Genomic DNA, 15,640 nt, shown 5'->3' on the forward strand with positions numbered 1-15,640 from the left:
TTACATGCAGCGTGTTTGACGTTGCAGTAAAAAAAAGAGCACGTAGTTTAGCGTTGTGGTTGATCACTGACCTCCTGCTCATCCACCACCACTGACGATAGGATAATTAAAACGCAAAAAAGAAATGATGACGGTCTCTCAGACGGGGAATCGAACCCCGGCCTCCTGCGAATCGTCTGCTCGATGACAAGCAGAAATACTGACCACTATACGATCTGAGACAAGACTCGAAACTCGAGTAGATCTTTTTTGATGGAGTCTCGGAGAAATAATCAAAACATAATCCTGATAATGACGTGGAGGACGAAGAGAAGACGGCAACTACAAGAGTATGTGGGCCAAAATAGTGACCGGAACAAGGCGGCATGGCTGAAAAAAACCTAATAAGCGACTGCAGGGTATACGCTACACGAAAAATTTGCTAGCCAAAAACCATCCCCCCACATTCCAACCATACTCCGACAACACTAAACGACATCAGTCTTTAGCCTTAACTGACCCTCGTCCATCCCCCGAAGAACTGCCTCGAATTTGCACTTTAGCATCCTGGCCCACCAAAACATCGCCTTCCCCTAACATCCTATGCTCAATGTTGACTTTCGGGCCCTTGAACCACTTGTGCGCAGACACAAACCACCAGATTGTCACCATGAGCATGGGGCCTCCGTAGACGAGACAGGTCCAGTTCATGTCGGCGGGGCTGGTTGTGCGTTAGCAAGAATTCGAACAAGTGACAGAAAAAGGGAACTCACGTCAAATCTGCGCCTACTACGCTTGGCAAGCATAGAATGGGCACCATGAGCGCTACAAACGCCGATGCAATCACACCGATGGGCATGGAGAATTTGCCCAGGTGCCAGGGGCCGGGGCGGAATCTGTTGCCGACGAAGAAGACGCGGATGACGATGGGGATTGTGAATGCACTGGGCGCTGTCAGCTTCTTTGGCTTCCAAGTACATTGGGGGAGAATATGGCACTCACACAAACGCCGCGATCGCTCCAATGGAGAATAGTGCGCCAATAGCCAAATCGCCTCCGAAGATGAGGAATAGGAGTAGAATGCCTATCGCGCAGTTGAACCATACGGCATTTGCAGGCGTTTGGGTGTGCTTATTGACTCTCCTCCAGTATTTGCTTAGAGGGAAGCAATCATCGCGTGCGTATGCAAACGTAACCCGCGACGCAGCAATCATGCATCCCTGGCCCATACTGAAGCCCGCCATGATGGTCAGCGAGAGAATCGCCAGTGTCATCTTCTGCGTCATGCACTGCATTAGATATGCAGCAAACGGCTGTCCGAGATCAGAGTCCAGCACGGCCTCAATGTCCACGACAGTATAGGCGACGACGAGTTGCAGGAACCAGCCGAATATACCGCCGGTGGCAGAGGTGAGCACGATAGCACGCGGCGACGCGATATTGGCGTTTGAGCATTCTTCAGCCAGGTGGAAGGGGCTGTCGTAGCCACTCATGGTCCAGATGACGCCGATGAAACTCATCAGGACCGCTACTCCTGGTGGGAACGCGGTGCCTTCGTAGATTGTGCCCCAGACTTCGCTGGAGGGAGTGAAGCGTGGGAGATCGCGGTCGGCGCGGTTCGTACCAGCAGGGATCAGAATGATGACGACGATGAGGGCGAGGAAGTTGAATGTCGAGCCAGCGCTGTTGAACTGCGCAAGCCACTTTGTCGGCATAGAGGACAAGATAGCGTGAATGATCATGATGAAGACAGTCAAAAGGAAGACCTGATAGCTCTGAGGCGTGTACGCCGGATTATTGATACTCGCAGCAGCAAGTATCATAGCCGAGATACCATAATTAACTACATTTTACATCTATCAGCCTCTTTTTCATCCAGCATATATCCAGCAAAACTCACCAGACGGTGCAGCAGTCACCTGCGCGCACCAATTACTCCACCCAGTAATCCACGCAGCAAAGGGTCCCCATTTGCCAGGCGCCAGCACAGCAGCAGCATAATACAAACCACCGCTCGTCGGCATACTACTACACAGCTCTGCCATACTCATCGCCACACATTGAATCCCTATCATCGCTATTATCCAGCCCCACGTCATCCCCGCCGTGCCCGCATACCCCATGCCATAATACAGCGTGCTCGCGAAACTGGGGAGTAGGCCCAGGACCGCAAAGCTCACGGAGAAAGTTGTCCAGAGCGAGAATTCGCGCTTGAATTCGCTCTTGTAGCCAAGTGCAGCAAGGACTTCTTCGTCCGCGGAGAAGGCATGGTCGGAGTCGTAGGGGATGTTGTCGTCGGGCAGGATGCTGGTGACGGGTTCATCAGCGACGGAATGGCGTAGCATGGTCATATTCGTGCATCAATAAGGGTCCTGTCAAAGGAAAATGTCTGCATGTGCATGCGCTGCACCTGCAGCAGCTTGATCCATTATATATATCTACCACGAATTCTCCACGGCGGGTGCGCAACCAGGGACAGCGAGCGCTATCAGAAGCGGGGGCGGGAGGTCGCGTGTATCTAGCCCGGCCGTCATTTCTTCGATAGGCGCTTCTCTTGCAGCGAATGACGACACAGGGCGTTGTGGTTCGTTATCAGGTCGGGGCCTAGGGCCCTGGTTCGTGGTGGGAGATGATCGCGGTTCGCCGGGACTAGGTTACTGCAAGCGATGGGTTGCAGCGGAGAAGATGCGAGCGGATGCCAAGAGGGCAGCCACAGTGCGCCATTGTGTGTAGTCGTGCACTGAGCAAGAGCACAAAGAGCACAGTTTGTCGTGTCAGGGGCTGGTGGCTCGATTGGTGGGGGATTTGTGTTGCGGTTTCTGAGACACTGTAGACCCATCTTATGGGCCAAGATATGTATCCTGGGCAGATCTGCTCTACCCGGCTGGACATGCTGCAATGGGTAAGGGCTTGTTTGCAAGAGTTGCGGCTGCTGGCTCTGTGCAGGATAACGGCGTGTCGCGTGTGTGAGATGGGATTGATGACATTGCGAGTTAGTCAAGATGATAGCCACGTTGCAAGCCGGATGGTCTTCAATTCGAAGCAAGAAAGTGCCACAGGTGGCAGGTGGAGTTCATCTTCGTGACTATCTGCAATTATCTCAATAGTAGCTTGAGCCCGCCGCATAATCCGACTTCGTGCCTGGAAATGCTCCAGCAGGCGGGCTTCTGTCATCCTCATCGGCACTATCATCTTCGTCGCCATTGAATGTATCTGTAGAGTCTGGCGGGGCTCTCATACGAACAAGCGCATCCTCATCGAGCGCGGGAATCACAAACATTTTCTCGGTATGATATGATCTGCCTGAAGGCATGCTTGCCAGCAGTGGTTCTGAGGGCGGAATGAGCTGGACACCGACCTATAGATGTCAGTAAAGAAAGCACGAGAGGAGAGGAAGCATGAAACCTACCGTGTCATTTTGTTTCTCCCACTTTTTCAATAGCATATCAATAATGCGACCTTCTTCAAACTTGCCTGCATCAGTGCCCCAATCCACACCCTTTTCAATCTTGCGATCTTCACGCTTCTCCTGCCATCCTTTCTTAAGCTTGGAAAAACCAGAAGACTTCTTCTCCTCATCTGCAGCCAGAGAAGCAAACCCAAGCTCCTTTCTCGCGCCGCGCAGCCACGCAATGCCTTCTCCGGTCTTTCCACCAGTCTCGGCATCGCATGCCAGAAAGCGACAGGCTTTACCTTTTGCCGTCCGTCTGAGATCATCAACGTACTTTAGCAGATCATCGTTGACTTTCGATGATCGGCCTAGCATGGCTTGAGCTTTGGCGGCTTGCTCAGATGAAGCGAGACACAGCCGTGCAAACAAATGCGCTCTGACTTTTGGTATGTCTACGCTCTTGAACATCCAGTCTTTGCTCTGCTTGTTGCGATCTTCAAGCACCACAGCTGGGTATGGATCGTCCTTCAGCACCGTGATAAGCGTCGCCTCAGCCATGGTGAGTGCAGCCAGTGCACCCATTGTCGAGGCTGAGATATCCACTGCGCCAGGCTGAGTGTTCCATTGCCCTGCGCGATTGACCAAGTATGTGTGTATTGAGTTTGCGTCGAGAAATTGCTTCATTGCAGTAGCGATCGCCGTGGCGCGTTGTTCCGGCGATGGAAGTGTCGCATTGTAGAGAGTATGTAGCTGCGCTCTCGCTTGTAGGCTATATACGTATGCGAGTGTCGACAATGTGAAGCAAAGTTCACTTTCTAAACTCTTGAGTTTTACTCTTGCAGATTCGCGCCCGGGTATTGACGAGCCCAGTGTGGAACGCCATTCTACCTCCAGTTCTTTGACGAGTACAAGGTCAATCTCTTCCCCGGCACAGTAAGCTCCACTCAGTCCCGCATCTAGGGCAAAGAGGAATGGTATATATTCGTTTAGGGCAGATTGTATGGTCGAGAGGTTCGAGGCTTGAGACGATGGCGGGATGCGCTTATGACGCTTGAGCACGTCGCGAACGACGCCTCGCGCGGTGGTTGCGCAGTTCGGTAGTGACGGGTGAGTGCTGCTATTGAAGTAGTCTGTGAACGATATGCTTGAAGTTGTTGGAAGTACGAAAGGAAATGGCATCTTCAGAATGTCGAGTGTTGTTGTTCTGAGCTGCGGCGCAGGGAACGGAGCTATGGTGGGGTTAGAGGCGCTGGCCTTGGCCGCATCATGCCAGCCTTGGGGTCTCAAAAGGACCCAAGTACTTTGTCATTTCGACGATGGCTTGAAGATGAGAAAGGAAAAGAGAAAATGTGTAGTACTCATGCAATTGATGATGTATGATAGGGCACCTGCCCGCTTCTCTCCCTTCCCTTGGCTGGTATATGTACAAATGTGCCAGTGTAGAAGAAACCAGATGTCCATTGTGGAGACTTCCTACATGAAATTCGTGTGAACGCCAGATATTGTATCATCCGCATAGTGCTGGACCTTGTATCTTGTCCGCTCCGTGGCTCACGCGAATAGGCTGATACACGCACCTCGACAGGCCGTTGCGTCTGAACTCGTCTACTGCTTCTTGTACGGGTCGTCGATGTAGTTCTGCTGTGCGAAGAGGTATCCCTTGACCTTGGCATCCTTCAGCAGCTCGAAGTAGCGCTCTACATAGATTCTGTCAGCTTTCTACCCCAAAGACGTCGAGCGGATGTCTAGGGTAAATTCCCCCCTAGTGGCTCTCAACACCTCATTTTGTGCCACGTTTTGCCCAATTCCGCCATGCGGGATCTTCTTACCTCGCAAATGTCCACACTTCTCCAAGTGGTTTACACCCTCCCTCCGGTAGCACTTGCCCATCTCATCCCTCACTAACCGCGCCATCATGCTCTTGACCCACTGCTCCCTGATAATGGCATCCTGTGCGGCCTTGAGAGCTACGTTGTCTTCGTAGTCGACGCCCTCGAAGGAGGGAGCGACCTTGGGCTTCTTTGCGAGAAAGAGTTCAGACTCGGGTGTCGGCATCGCGGCGGTAGTGGGCGCGGTGCGCAGTCGAATTTGTGTACGTAAGTATAAGGATCGACTGCGACAGTCCTGGCAAGTCAATTGGTGGCGTGTGGGGTGCGAGGCGGACGTGTGGTTGTTGGTGATGCGGTTCGGCGATCACTCAACACTGCGACGCCGAGCCGCGATAGCTCTGGTTGCACGTGACTTGGCCATGCTCGATGCCTGGACGGCGGCTCCTTAACAAATCATTCATTACATATTTCATACTTCAAGGAGCCGAACCATGATAGAATGAGTGTCGATTTGAGGATTGTCGCAGTCAAGTAAATTGTGCAACGCGAAAACCGCTGAAACATGTTCACAGTACCGCAAATACACGTCCTCTAACAGGACATACTCTGTTCTATCTCCAGGCGCGCATACTCGCATCATTCCTCTCCTCACCAAATCTCACTAATCTCCCTTAATTCTCCTCCCAACCTCCCTCCACCTCCAGTCCTTCCACTATCCAGACTTCCACCCCTCCATCCACTTCGATCCCACCGCCCAAACCCCACTGTCCACCTTTGGCGCCTTGTCTGCCCTGCCCTGCAAAATCATTTCTTCGCTCTGGCGTTTTGCTGGCTGCCTATTTTGCATGCGCTTAATCATATGAGCCTCAGGCATAGACTCGAGCGCGTATAGTCGCTCGTCTCTGGCGCGGATGCATTCACCGCATTGAGTTTCGATTTTGCGGGTGTACAGTGGGTGCGTGAGACCTACTTCGCATGGCTGAAGGTTGGAGTTGCGAGATGCGGGTATGATGGTTCTCTTCGCTGCAAGGTCCGTCTCTAATGGTGGCGGAGGTAGTTGCGAGTTTCTTTTCGGATGTGATCCCGCCTCGAGATCTAGTACAACGTCCGTAGTCTTGGTGACCATGTCCTTGGGCGGTCCACATGTGGGCTGTGTTTCCGTGGGGTCGGTATTCTTTGCATTTTCGCAGTACCTAACCGGCGTCGAAGAGTAGGTCGTGTGGCCACAGCCCTGGAATTTGAAGTAACGATAATAGCACATGTTGAGCGAATGTGTTTATTTGATGATACATTAGCGACGTGCGAAAGGATTTCTCGAAAGTGAAAGATGTCGCAGACGTTGTGACTGCGAAAGATTCAAGGGTAGCGAGAGGTCTTTGTTCCTTGGTCGAAGTTGCCCTTTGTTCCAAGGTTACCTTTCCACTTATAAAGCAAAGACGAAGGAGTGAAGGAATGAAGAATGCGCGGTGACTTCTAAATTTGTGATGCGCGTCTGGTGACTGCGGCTGTGGTGACTATTACAGTTTGTCGCGGGTACCCGTGCGCACCCGTGTGGTAATCTCCAACGTGGTCAGACTTGGATGTTCCATGTCTATTTTTCGCATTAATACATGTGTACTTCTGAATAGGGTATCGATACAAGAATAGAAGGGTGCTAAAAAGATGCCCGCTAAATGCATTGACGCACCACGAAACAATGGTCTCAGGCTTTGCTGTCCTTATCCTCACCTGAGGCAGCCGTGACTCCATTTGCCTGAGTCTCCGCATCCACAGGCAGCGAACCCTTGCTCGCTCTTTTCCTTCTCCTTTCCGCGCGCTCCGCGTCCCTTTCAATCTTCTTCTGCTTTTCTACGTCGAGACCAGTTTTAGTCTCTTCGTGCTGCTTGTCGAGCTTGTTCTTTCCAATCAAGAAGCTGACACCAAGACCGGCTGCAGCAAATGCGACGTACAAATACCACATCGTGCTCAGTGAGCTGGAAAATGCTTGTCGCGCCGCGAACTTTTGGTCGTCGGGAAGGCTTTGTATCAAGCCAACGTTGGCTCCGGCGGCTCCACCTCCGAATGATGACGCCCTCTCAGGCCCAAGGGTTGCAGCAAGTTGTGCTTGCTTCGACTTCATCTCGTTCTGGAAGATAACAGAACCGACAACGACCGAGATAGCAGATCCGATATTACGCGTAAAACCAAAGGTTGCAGTTGCAGTAGCGATATCGCGTTTCTATAAGACTGGTTAGCTATGCCTTGAAAAGTATAGGCGGATATCAATAATGCAGCGCGGCAGCCAAGGTGCAGCGCCCCAAGAGATGCTGTGCTTTATGTGTATTTCGCTTCAACGGTTGCAGTAGTTCTCCGAAGAGTACCCAAACTGCTGGAGCACTATACTCTCTTATCGCGTGCGACCAATTGTCGATTTCGACACCCCGCGCATACCGAACACCATAATTGAAGAGGCTCAACTTACCGGTACGAGACTCTGCAGAGCGATAAGCGGACTCTGGAAGTTGGGTCCAACACCAATTCCAGCAATGATCTGATAGATAATGATCTTGGCCCAGGACGAATTGACATCGAAATCGATAAACAGACCGAATCCAAGAGTCATCATAGCCATGCCGAACCAAATTAAGGGAAGGTATTGTCCGGTTTTCTTGATGAAGATTCCAGTGAACATCGACATGAACGATAGCGCCACTGCTTGGGGAAGCAGGTAGACTCCAGAGAGGATAGGCGTTGCTCCCAATACGGCCTGGAAGTAGAGTGGGAGGAAATAGTTTCCGGCGATGAAGACGAAAGCGTGGAAGAAGCATGTGCTGAGAGCCGCCAGGTTGGATCGCTTGGAAAACAGGTCTAGTGGCATCAAAGGGTAAGGCGCAACTCTCCACTCAATGAGGAAGAAAATCCCCACAACTACAGCCCCAAACACGATAAGGCAGACGACAGTGGCCGAGCTCCAGGGGTACGTGATACCGCCGAATTCCAGTCCAAGCAGGACCATGATTACACCACCGACCATAGTCAGGGACCCAAGCCAGTCGACAGCTTTTAGCCCCTCGCGCAAGGGCGTCTTTGGTGTTTGAATATCAAGGAACAGCAAGATGATGATGAAAGCCACGCCGTCGAATGGTAGGTTAATATAGAAGCACCATCTGAACATGTTAGCACGAGTCGGCGACAAAGTGATGAATCATATACCTCCATGACACCTTCTGGGTAAACACGCCTCCCACAACTGGACCCAGGGAAGAAGCAAGAGCCCAGACGCCTCCAATCATGCCAAAGTACATTCCACGATCGCGGACTGAGAACAAGTCGGAGATGGCAATGTTCACTAATGTGATCAGACCTCCACCGCCAATGCCTTGAATTGCCCTAGCTGCAATGAGCATATCCATATTGACCGAAACTCCCGCAAGCAACGAGCCCACAAAGAAGATGGCATTGGTCACAAGCAATATAGGTTTTCTTCCAAAAATGTCCGACACCTTGCCCCAAATAGGCGTTGAAGCACTCTGCGCAATGAGGTATGCAGTGCCGATCCATGTGTACCCGGAGGCTGAATTGAACTCGGCGGTTATGGTCGGTAGGGCGGTGGTAACGATCGTTATGTCAAGAGCTCTATACCAATATCAGACCTCATAAACTTGGATTCTGAAGCTTCTGCTTACACGAGGAGGACGGCGACGGCCAGCGAGGCCATGATGAGCCCGATCTTCAGCTTGCTGCGCTGGGGTTGCTCGCCTGGCGCTGCAGTCACATCGGTAGGGACATTGTCGCCGTCATGTTTCTCTCCATTTGCTGCCTGAGCTGCAGGTCCATTGCCGTCTCTTTCCACTACGCTGCTGTCGCTCGATGGTGGTGTTGCGACACCGCCGTCCTTGTGCAGCGCGCTTGAAGTAGGCGCATCAACCGGTTGCGAACCAGGCGTCTTTTCTCGTGTTGAATTCATGGTCAGTCACTCTTGAAATCACGGATTGCGAATGAAAGGACCGAAGTGAAATCTCATTGTCGAGGCGAAAGACCGTTGACGTCAATCAAAAAGTTGACAGGCCTCCATCTCGCGTCGGGGGTTTCGTGAGACCGAGCCAGATTCAGCCTCCATTTCTGCTGGGGATCGGGGTCGAGATCACGGGTTCGGAGCTCACGGGACCCGCACAAATGCCTTACCAATACGTACCTATATATGTATGTAGATGCTCTGTCTTTAGAACGACAGAGTCTTGTTCACGATGCGGCCAGAAATCATCGTCAGCGTCAGCGCGCAAGAACGATGGTCCGAGATTTGGATGTGCCTCGGCTGTCCAATTACGACAGCTGTCAGCATGCGCCACACCTGCGTGACTGTTTGGTCCGATGAAAGCTCGCCATGTGCGATGGGGCTTGCGACAGCTATGTTGATCAGTCTAAGTCTGGGACCGCGAATATGCAGCCTCAGGGTCGGGAGCCATCGGGCTGCTCAGGGTACACCATCAAGCTTCGCTTGGAAAAGATATCGACTTCCGTTACCCGTGCCGTTGCAGATGGCCCTACCTGAATGCAGACACTGGCCTGGGGCATAGAGTGGAGAGGACGGACCCCCCGTAACGAAGCGAAGAAGCGTGGTTTACCAGACTTAGGAACAAATATGGGGGGACTGAGTGTGTCTTGTTGAACCTCGTCTCCACAACACCGCATTGCGTGCTAGCAGGATGCGTTCCATTATCATCGTTTTCATTGTATACGACATCAAGCCCACTTATGTGCTGCAACATGGCGTCTCGGTACCATGGAAAGGTACTCCTCCAGAGTCCATGGTGCCTCCTTGGAACGGCTGAGGGAATAGATCAGATCGAGATGACGGGTTCGACTCTATTTTAGCAGACCTGTCTTCCGGAAGCACTTTCAAGTACATTCCTGTTCGATAAGCTTCAATAGCACGCAAAAGTCAATGCCCCTCCTTCCCCAGACGGCAGGTGCAACAGTGGCTGTTGGGATGCACAGGACGCAGATGTTGGCAGCCGTTGACCGATCGTACGGCACCTCCACAGGTTCTTCAACGCGGCGAGCAGGCATTGTGTGGAGGTGCAGCAGTTTGCAGAGTGCACGATGCCGTCATGGCAATTCTTCCAGGGTGCGTGTTGTTGTGGTTGAGAAGCTAGTTTTGGGCTAGTCTAATCTCGCAGAGCAGGCACTGCCTATGGGATGCCTCCCGCGGCAGACGTTATCATCGCAACCATGGCGTCGACCAGACCTTATTTAATGTTTGGGCTTCTATCGGTCGGAATCTTTGCGAATGCGTCTGCAGCCATTCCCCCGCATTTGGCGGTTGAGAGGCAATGCAGTCAGCGGGCAAGTCGAGCGAAGCCACCCAGCGTCCGGCGGCATTCTCTCTCTCGCGCAATCCCCCCAAGAGACCGAGGCCACGTGAGGAGGCGATCGCAGTGGTCTAGGCTCGTAGCTTCCAAGGTTCTTTCTGTTGGGGCTGCATGCCGATCAACCGACGCAGGCCCTGGAGGCGCCCGATAGCCTTGGACCGGGACGTTCATTGTCGCCAACGGACGCGCAGCAGGTGTGGGTCTGTCGACGAAAGAGGGCAGCCGCTCAACGTTGGACACTGGAGTGCTGCGCGAGGTTACGTTCACGGTGCACGCTGCGGGGAGGCCACCCAGACGGCGCGGACCAGCAAATCACTGTCGGTGAGGGTGAGGAGAAATGGCGCGGAGACCGGATGCAAGCATCTGGCGCCTTTAACTTTTGGCCCGAGTCGCTAGCTTGGGTGCCGTTTTGAAGAGTTTGGCGGGGACGCACTGCGCACAGACACGAATTGCCTAGTCCAGAAGTGCGTGCACTCCAGGGTTTCGAAGCTTTCAATTTGCCTTTCATTCCTGGATTTGCTCCTCCACTTGCTTTCCGCCCGCAACGATACCCTGATACCGTCGAGCTCGGCCACCGTCACCGCCCTTGCTGTGTTTGCCGCGCCTGCATTCTCCATCCGCCTCACCCACAACAAAGCAGACGACCCCCGCGCCCCCATCACCCGCAACAATTGCGACCGCCACGACCACGCATGTCGAGACCGAGTGGCCGCCCCAACACAGTGGAGGGAGCCTCGCCGCAGAGCGCCACTGTCGACGTCTTCCTGTGATTGATAGTGAGGCATTGAGCCGCTGCCCCGACGCAATGGCTCAGGTGCTCTCGTCGCGGCCCGAGGGCTCGCCGTTCCACTCCGCAATGCGCTCGCCATCCTCGTCCTCTCTCTTCGGAGACAACTACGCCCTCCGCAGGAATCAGAACTCGCTGCCCGACCTCCGCATACACTCTCCCAGCTCCTCGCGCACATCCTCGCTCCGATCCACCCCGTCCAGCAGTCTGTCCCTCGACACCAGGTCCGACGAATCCAGCAGCGAAGACGACAGCCTCTGTCTCCCCAACTACGGCTCTGCAGGCCGCTACCGAAAGCCAATCGCCTATCACATCGAGTCTGCGAGTCTCGCGCCCACTGCATACTTGCCGCGGACGCCTTCACCCTCGCCCGTAGATGCATTCTCCTCAGATACCCCTTTGACGACACCCGATCCCCTTCCCATGTCCGAGGATGACACGGCCGTGCGGAAAGAGCCCTCGCACCACGTGGACTACCTGTCCTACGATTGGCGCGAGGAGGATATTTGGTCGTCATGGCGGCACATTGTCGAGCACCGCAGCATCTACGGCGAGCGGTCAAGGCTAGAAAACGCATCGTGGCGAACGTGGGCCAAGTCCCAGTTTAAATTGAAGACGGTGTCGCCCGAGACGCTCAATTGGTGAGTGCCATCTGACTCGATCGGGACCCCTGTCGCTTTTGCCGATCAACCCCATCCGTGCACGCAATTTCTTGGTTTTCCTCACGAATCACACTAACGCGCCCCTTAGGCTGAAGGACGTCGACGTGACCTGGCTGTATGGCCCAATGCAACCAGCATCGAACAGGTTCAGCTCACAGCAGAATTCTGAGCCCGCTAGCCGGTTATCAAAAACAAATTCTTTTGTTCATGGCGTCAAGAAGCCAATCCTCAAGAAGCGGAGCATGTCCGAGGCGATGCTGCAAAAGTCACTATCGTCGTCATCGCTCGTAAAACAAGCTGCCGAGTCGATCCAGGCACAGCAAACCACTGGTGTGACGTTGGATCTGCGAAAGCCACGACCAATTATCGGCAGGGTGACGCCCGACTTCCCAACATCATCGACCACGTCGCGCGGAACCTTCTGGGAGCCAACTGACTATTTCTCGTCCAAGTCGACGTCTGGTCTGCACACACCTAGCGAAGGCGAGAAGAGGCACATTCGTTTTGACGACAAGGTCGAGCAGTGCATCGCCCTCGAGTGCAAAGAGGGAGATGACGACGAGGAAGATTTCAACCGTAATCCCTGGGCAAAAGATGATGAAGACTCGTCTTCAGACGAGGGAGTCGTGATGATGAAACGTGCACGTCGCCGGAAGCCATTGTCTCGAACCAATTCGAAGACCAGCGTTAGCACCACCGACAACAAGACGATTGCAAAACTGCCGTCCACTACACTAAAGTACAGGACAGACTCTCCGGATGTCACTGCAGAATCGAAAGCACAGTCCGCTTTCTGGAAGTCAAGTAGACTGTCCCCATCACCATCGTCAGAGACTCTCAAGCCATCATGTCCTTCGAGGAACTTTCTCCTTGCCGAGGACGATGACGAAGAGAGCGACGACTATTTTCATTCATCGGAGGAGCGACCCAGTACCCCAACGGCGGCCAATCCATATGCGGACCGCCGAGGAGCCGGAGGACTTCGACGAACTGAGTCAGGCATGTTCATGCCATTTGAAGAAAACGAGGAGGAGCTTCCACCGCCCGGCTTTATCGGCAAAATAGTCGACACAGTCAACACTGCGCGAGACATTGCGACGGTAGTGTGGAACGCTGGGTGGGGAGGAGAATAGAGCATCATTACTAGCGATGGCGTTAACTTGGGCGGAATGTACCATGGAAACGGATTGGGAAAACTGCTTATATGGGATACAAAGTATTGCTTCACGGCATCTGATCGATCTGGCGCGGTGTTCTGAGCAACGGCTCTGGTTAGAGCCTTACTTGCATTTGCGACCGGTGGGGCTATGGCCATGGTCCTGTCTCGCAACAGTAATACATACATACATTATTCGTCGCACCCGTGCCACATGACATGCTGTCACAATAGCGCCCTGTCAAACATGTGCGGTTCCCTCGTGGTTCATGGTTCGACACCATATCTAGTGAACCACGACGGACGGTTCGGCGGGGAACACCGACAGACGAACCAAACTTTTGCGAAACTCTAACCACGGAATCCTTGATATTAAGATTACACGTCCGTCACGTGCCATCTTGCATGAATGTGACTATATTTGTGGTGTGTGCTTATATCAAGTTTACGCTGTCTCAAACATGGGTGACGATGAGAGTTGATACTGTGTAAATGCTAAGTAAGACCATTCTTAGCGAGACTGCTAGGTTACGTTGCGGGGAAGCTTTAGGCAAGGCGGAGGCATGCTTCTCGTGGAGGCGCGATGCCAATATAAAGGCAACTGCCGGCTGCACGCCCTGGATTATGCGCTGCAATCAATCGCGCGGATGTGAAATTGGCCAGCTGTCCGTTCGGTGAAAGCAGAAAGCAGTTCTCGAAAGATCCATGAAGCTGTGCTCGGATGCTTGCACGGTGCCGGGGTCTGACCAATAGCGGTTCGGCAGGTGAGAGCTTGGGGCCCGCCTTCCAAGTTGACACGTTCGCAGCTTCCTGCCCGCCTTTATTTATCAAGAGCAACGCCCCAACTTCGTCGGCCAATCTCTCCTCAACTTTTTGCAATTCATCAAGTTCGCTGCTCTCCATTGACAGCAGGCAAGCACAATGCGTCTTGCAATCGGTGCCACTTACGCGCTCGCTGCCGCCGTCGTGCGTGCGGACGATGCCAGTGCTGCCGAGGCCGAACCATCAACCTCGACCTCTGTAGCCAAGCCTACCTTCACCGTGAGTGTTTGTGGCATCTGATCTGCTGGATTGCAGCTAACAGCACCCTCCAGCCCACCAAGCTCAAGGCGCCATTCCTCGAGCAGTTCACAGACGACTGGGAGGACCGATGGAAGCCTTCGCACGCAAAGAAGGATGTCAAGGCCGACGACGAGGAATGGGCATACGTTGGAACTTGGTCCGTTGAGGAGCCATCCGTGTTGAAGGGCATGGAGGGTGACAAGGGCCTGGTCATCAAGGACAAGGCTGCTCATCACGCTATCTCTGCCAAATTCCCCAAGGCGATTGACAACAAGGACAACACGCTTGTTGTCCAGTACGAAGTCAAGCTCCAAGGTACGTGATTTGTGCTCGACTTCTTGCCACAAGTCTTACTTACATATTTACAGATGGCTTGGAATGCGGTGGTGCGTACATGAAGCTGCTTCAGGACAACGCGGCACTCCACGCGGAGGAGTTCTCCAACGCTTCCCCTTACATCATCATGTTCGGTCCCGACAAGTGCGGTGCTACCAACAAGGTGCACTTCATCTTCCGACACAAGAACCCCAAGACGGGCGAGTACGAGGAGAAGCACCTCAAGAACCCTCCCATGGCCCGTATCGTCAAGACCACGAGCCTCTACACCCTGATCGTCAAGCCTGACAACAGCTTTGAGATCAAGATCGACGGCGAGTCTACCCGCAACGGTACCCTCCTCGAAGACTTCACCCCCTCCGTCAACCCGGAGAAGGAGATCGACGACCCCAACGACAAGAAGCCTGAAGACTGGGTTGACGAGGCCCGCATTGCGGACCCCGACGCGAAGAAGCCCGAAGACTGGGACGAGGACGCGCCCTTTGAGATTGTCGATGAGGAGGCGACCAAGCCCGAGGACTGGCTTGAGGATGAGCCCACCACCATTCCTGACCCAGAGGCTGAGAAGCCCGAGGACTGGGACGATGAGGAGGATGGCGACTGGATCGCACCCACGGTCCCCAACCCCAAGTGTGAGGAAGCCTCTGGCTGCGGCAAGTGGGAGCCCCCGATGAAGAAGAACCCTGCCTGGAAGGGCAAGTGGACTCCCGAGTTCATTGACAACCCGGCCTACAAGGGTGTATGGGCTCCCCAGAAGATCGCCAACCCCGACTACTTCGAGGACACCACCCCAGCCCAAGTTTGAGCCCATTGGTGCTGTAAGTATTGCTATTATTCGAATTTGATGACATTACTAACAAGTATATAGATTGGGTTTTGAGATCTGGACCATGCAGAAGGACATCCTCTTCGACAACATCTACATTGGTCACTCCATCGCCGACGCTGAGAAGCTCAAGGCTGAGACCTTCGACCCCAAGCACGCCGCTGAGAAGGCTGATGAGGAGGCCAACAAGCCCAAGGTTGAAGATTCTCCCAAGTCGCCCTCCGACCTGGTGTTCAAGGAGGACCCCGTCCGTTACGTTAA

At 53.5% G+C, this 15,640-nt stretch overlaps 7 protein-coding genes and 1 non-coding gene across 8 annotated transcripts in view; 2 read left to right on the forward strand and 6 right to left on the reverse strand.

Annotated features, from left to right (window-relative positions):
- Window positions 1-135: 135 nt before the first annotated feature.
- On the reverse strand, window positions 136-221 carry SNOG_16613. Its single transcript is given in 2 exon segments — window positions 136-170; window positions 185-221. It is a non-coding gene; the product is annotated as a tRNA-Asp (tRNA).
- A 256-nt stretch (window positions 222-477) lies between these two features.
- SNOG_04379 (hypothetical protein) lies at window positions 478-1,802 on the reverse strand (the record flags this gene model as incomplete). The annotated part of the gene is made up of 3 exons (XM_001794746.1): window positions 478-700; window positions 753-946; window positions 984-1,802. 3 exons carry the CDS (start codon window positions 1,800-1,802, stop codon window positions 478-480), a joined length of 1,236 nt encoding a protein of 411 aa, XP_001794798.1.
- Window positions 1,803-3,022: 1,220 nt separating this feature from the next.
- Window positions 3,023-4,324, reverse strand: SNOG_04380 (hypothetical protein). Its single transcript, XM_001794747.1, has 2 exons — window positions 3,389-4,324; window positions 3,023-3,337 (listed from the first exon to the last, which is right to left on the reverse strand). Exons 1-2 carry the CDS (start codon window positions 4,052-4,054, stop codon window positions 3,080-3,082), a joined length of 924 nt encoding a protein of 307 aa, XP_001794799.1. The 5' UTR covers window positions 4,055-4,324; the 3' UTR covers window positions 3,023-3,079.
- Window positions 4,325-4,719: 395 nt separating this feature from the next.
- On the reverse strand, window positions 4,720-5,425 carry SNOG_04381 (hypothetical protein; the record flags this gene model as incomplete). The annotated part of the gene is made up of 2 exons (XM_001794748.1): window positions 4,720-5,067; window positions 5,200-5,425. The coding sequence occupies 2 exons, from the start codon at window positions 5,423-5,425 to the stop codon at window positions 4,976-4,978; spliced, it is 318 nt and encodes a 105-aa protein (XP_001794800.1). The 3' UTR covers window positions 4,720-4,975.
- A 486-nt stretch (window positions 5,426-5,911) lies between these two features.
- SNOG_04382 (hypothetical protein) lies at window positions 5,912-6,460 on the reverse strand (the record flags this gene model as incomplete). Its single annotated transcript, XM_001794749.1, has 1 exon — window positions 5,912-6,460. One exon carries the CDS (start codon window positions 6,458-6,460, stop codon window positions 5,912-5,914), a length of 549 nt encoding a protein of 182 aa, XP_001794801.1.
- A 441-nt stretch (window positions 6,461-6,901) lies between these two features.
- Window positions 6,902-9,145, reverse strand: SNOG_04383 (hypothetical protein; the record flags this gene model as incomplete). The annotated part of the gene is made up of 4 exons (XM_001794750.1): window positions 6,902-7,417; window positions 7,661-8,345; window positions 8,392-8,814; window positions 8,865-9,145. 4 exons carry the CDS (start codon window positions 9,143-9,145, stop codon window positions 6,902-6,904), a joined length of 1,905 nt encoding a protein of 634 aa, XP_001794802.1.
- Window positions 9,146-11,355: 2,210 nt separating this feature from the next.
- On the forward strand, window positions 11,356-13,132 carry SNOG_04384 (hypothetical protein; the record flags this gene model as incomplete). The annotated part of the gene is made up of 2 exons (XM_001794751.1): window positions 11,356-11,978; window positions 12,088-13,132. 2 exons carry the CDS (start codon window positions 11,356-11,358, stop codon window positions 13,130-13,132), a joined length of 1,668 nt encoding a protein of 555 aa, XP_001794803.1.
- Window positions 13,133-13,986: 854 nt separating this feature from the next.
- Window positions 13,987-15,640, forward strand: part of SNOG_04385 (hypothetical protein) — a 2,155-nt gene continuing 501 nt past the window's right edge. The window contains exons 1-4 of the mRNA XM_001794752.1: window positions 13,987-14,196; window positions 14,250-14,532; window positions 14,586-15,352; window positions 15,450-15,635. Of these exons, the coding sequence (XP_001794804.1) occupies window positions 14,077-14,196; window positions 14,250-14,532; window positions 14,586-15,352; window positions 15,450-15,635 (1,356 nt within the window). The 5' untranslated portion in view covers window positions 13,987-14,076. The remainder of the gene's footprint in view (window positions 14,197-14,249; window positions 14,533-14,585; window positions 15,353-15,449; window positions 15,636-15,640) is intronic.

Source organism: Parastagonospora nodorum (genome assembly GCF_000146915.1).
Source record: "Parastagonospora nodorum SN15 chromosome Unknown scaffold_6, whole genome shotgun sequence".
NCBI lineage: Eukaryota > Fungi > Ascomycota > Dothideomycetes > Pleosporales > Phaeosphaeriaceae > Parastagonospora > Parastagonospora nodorum.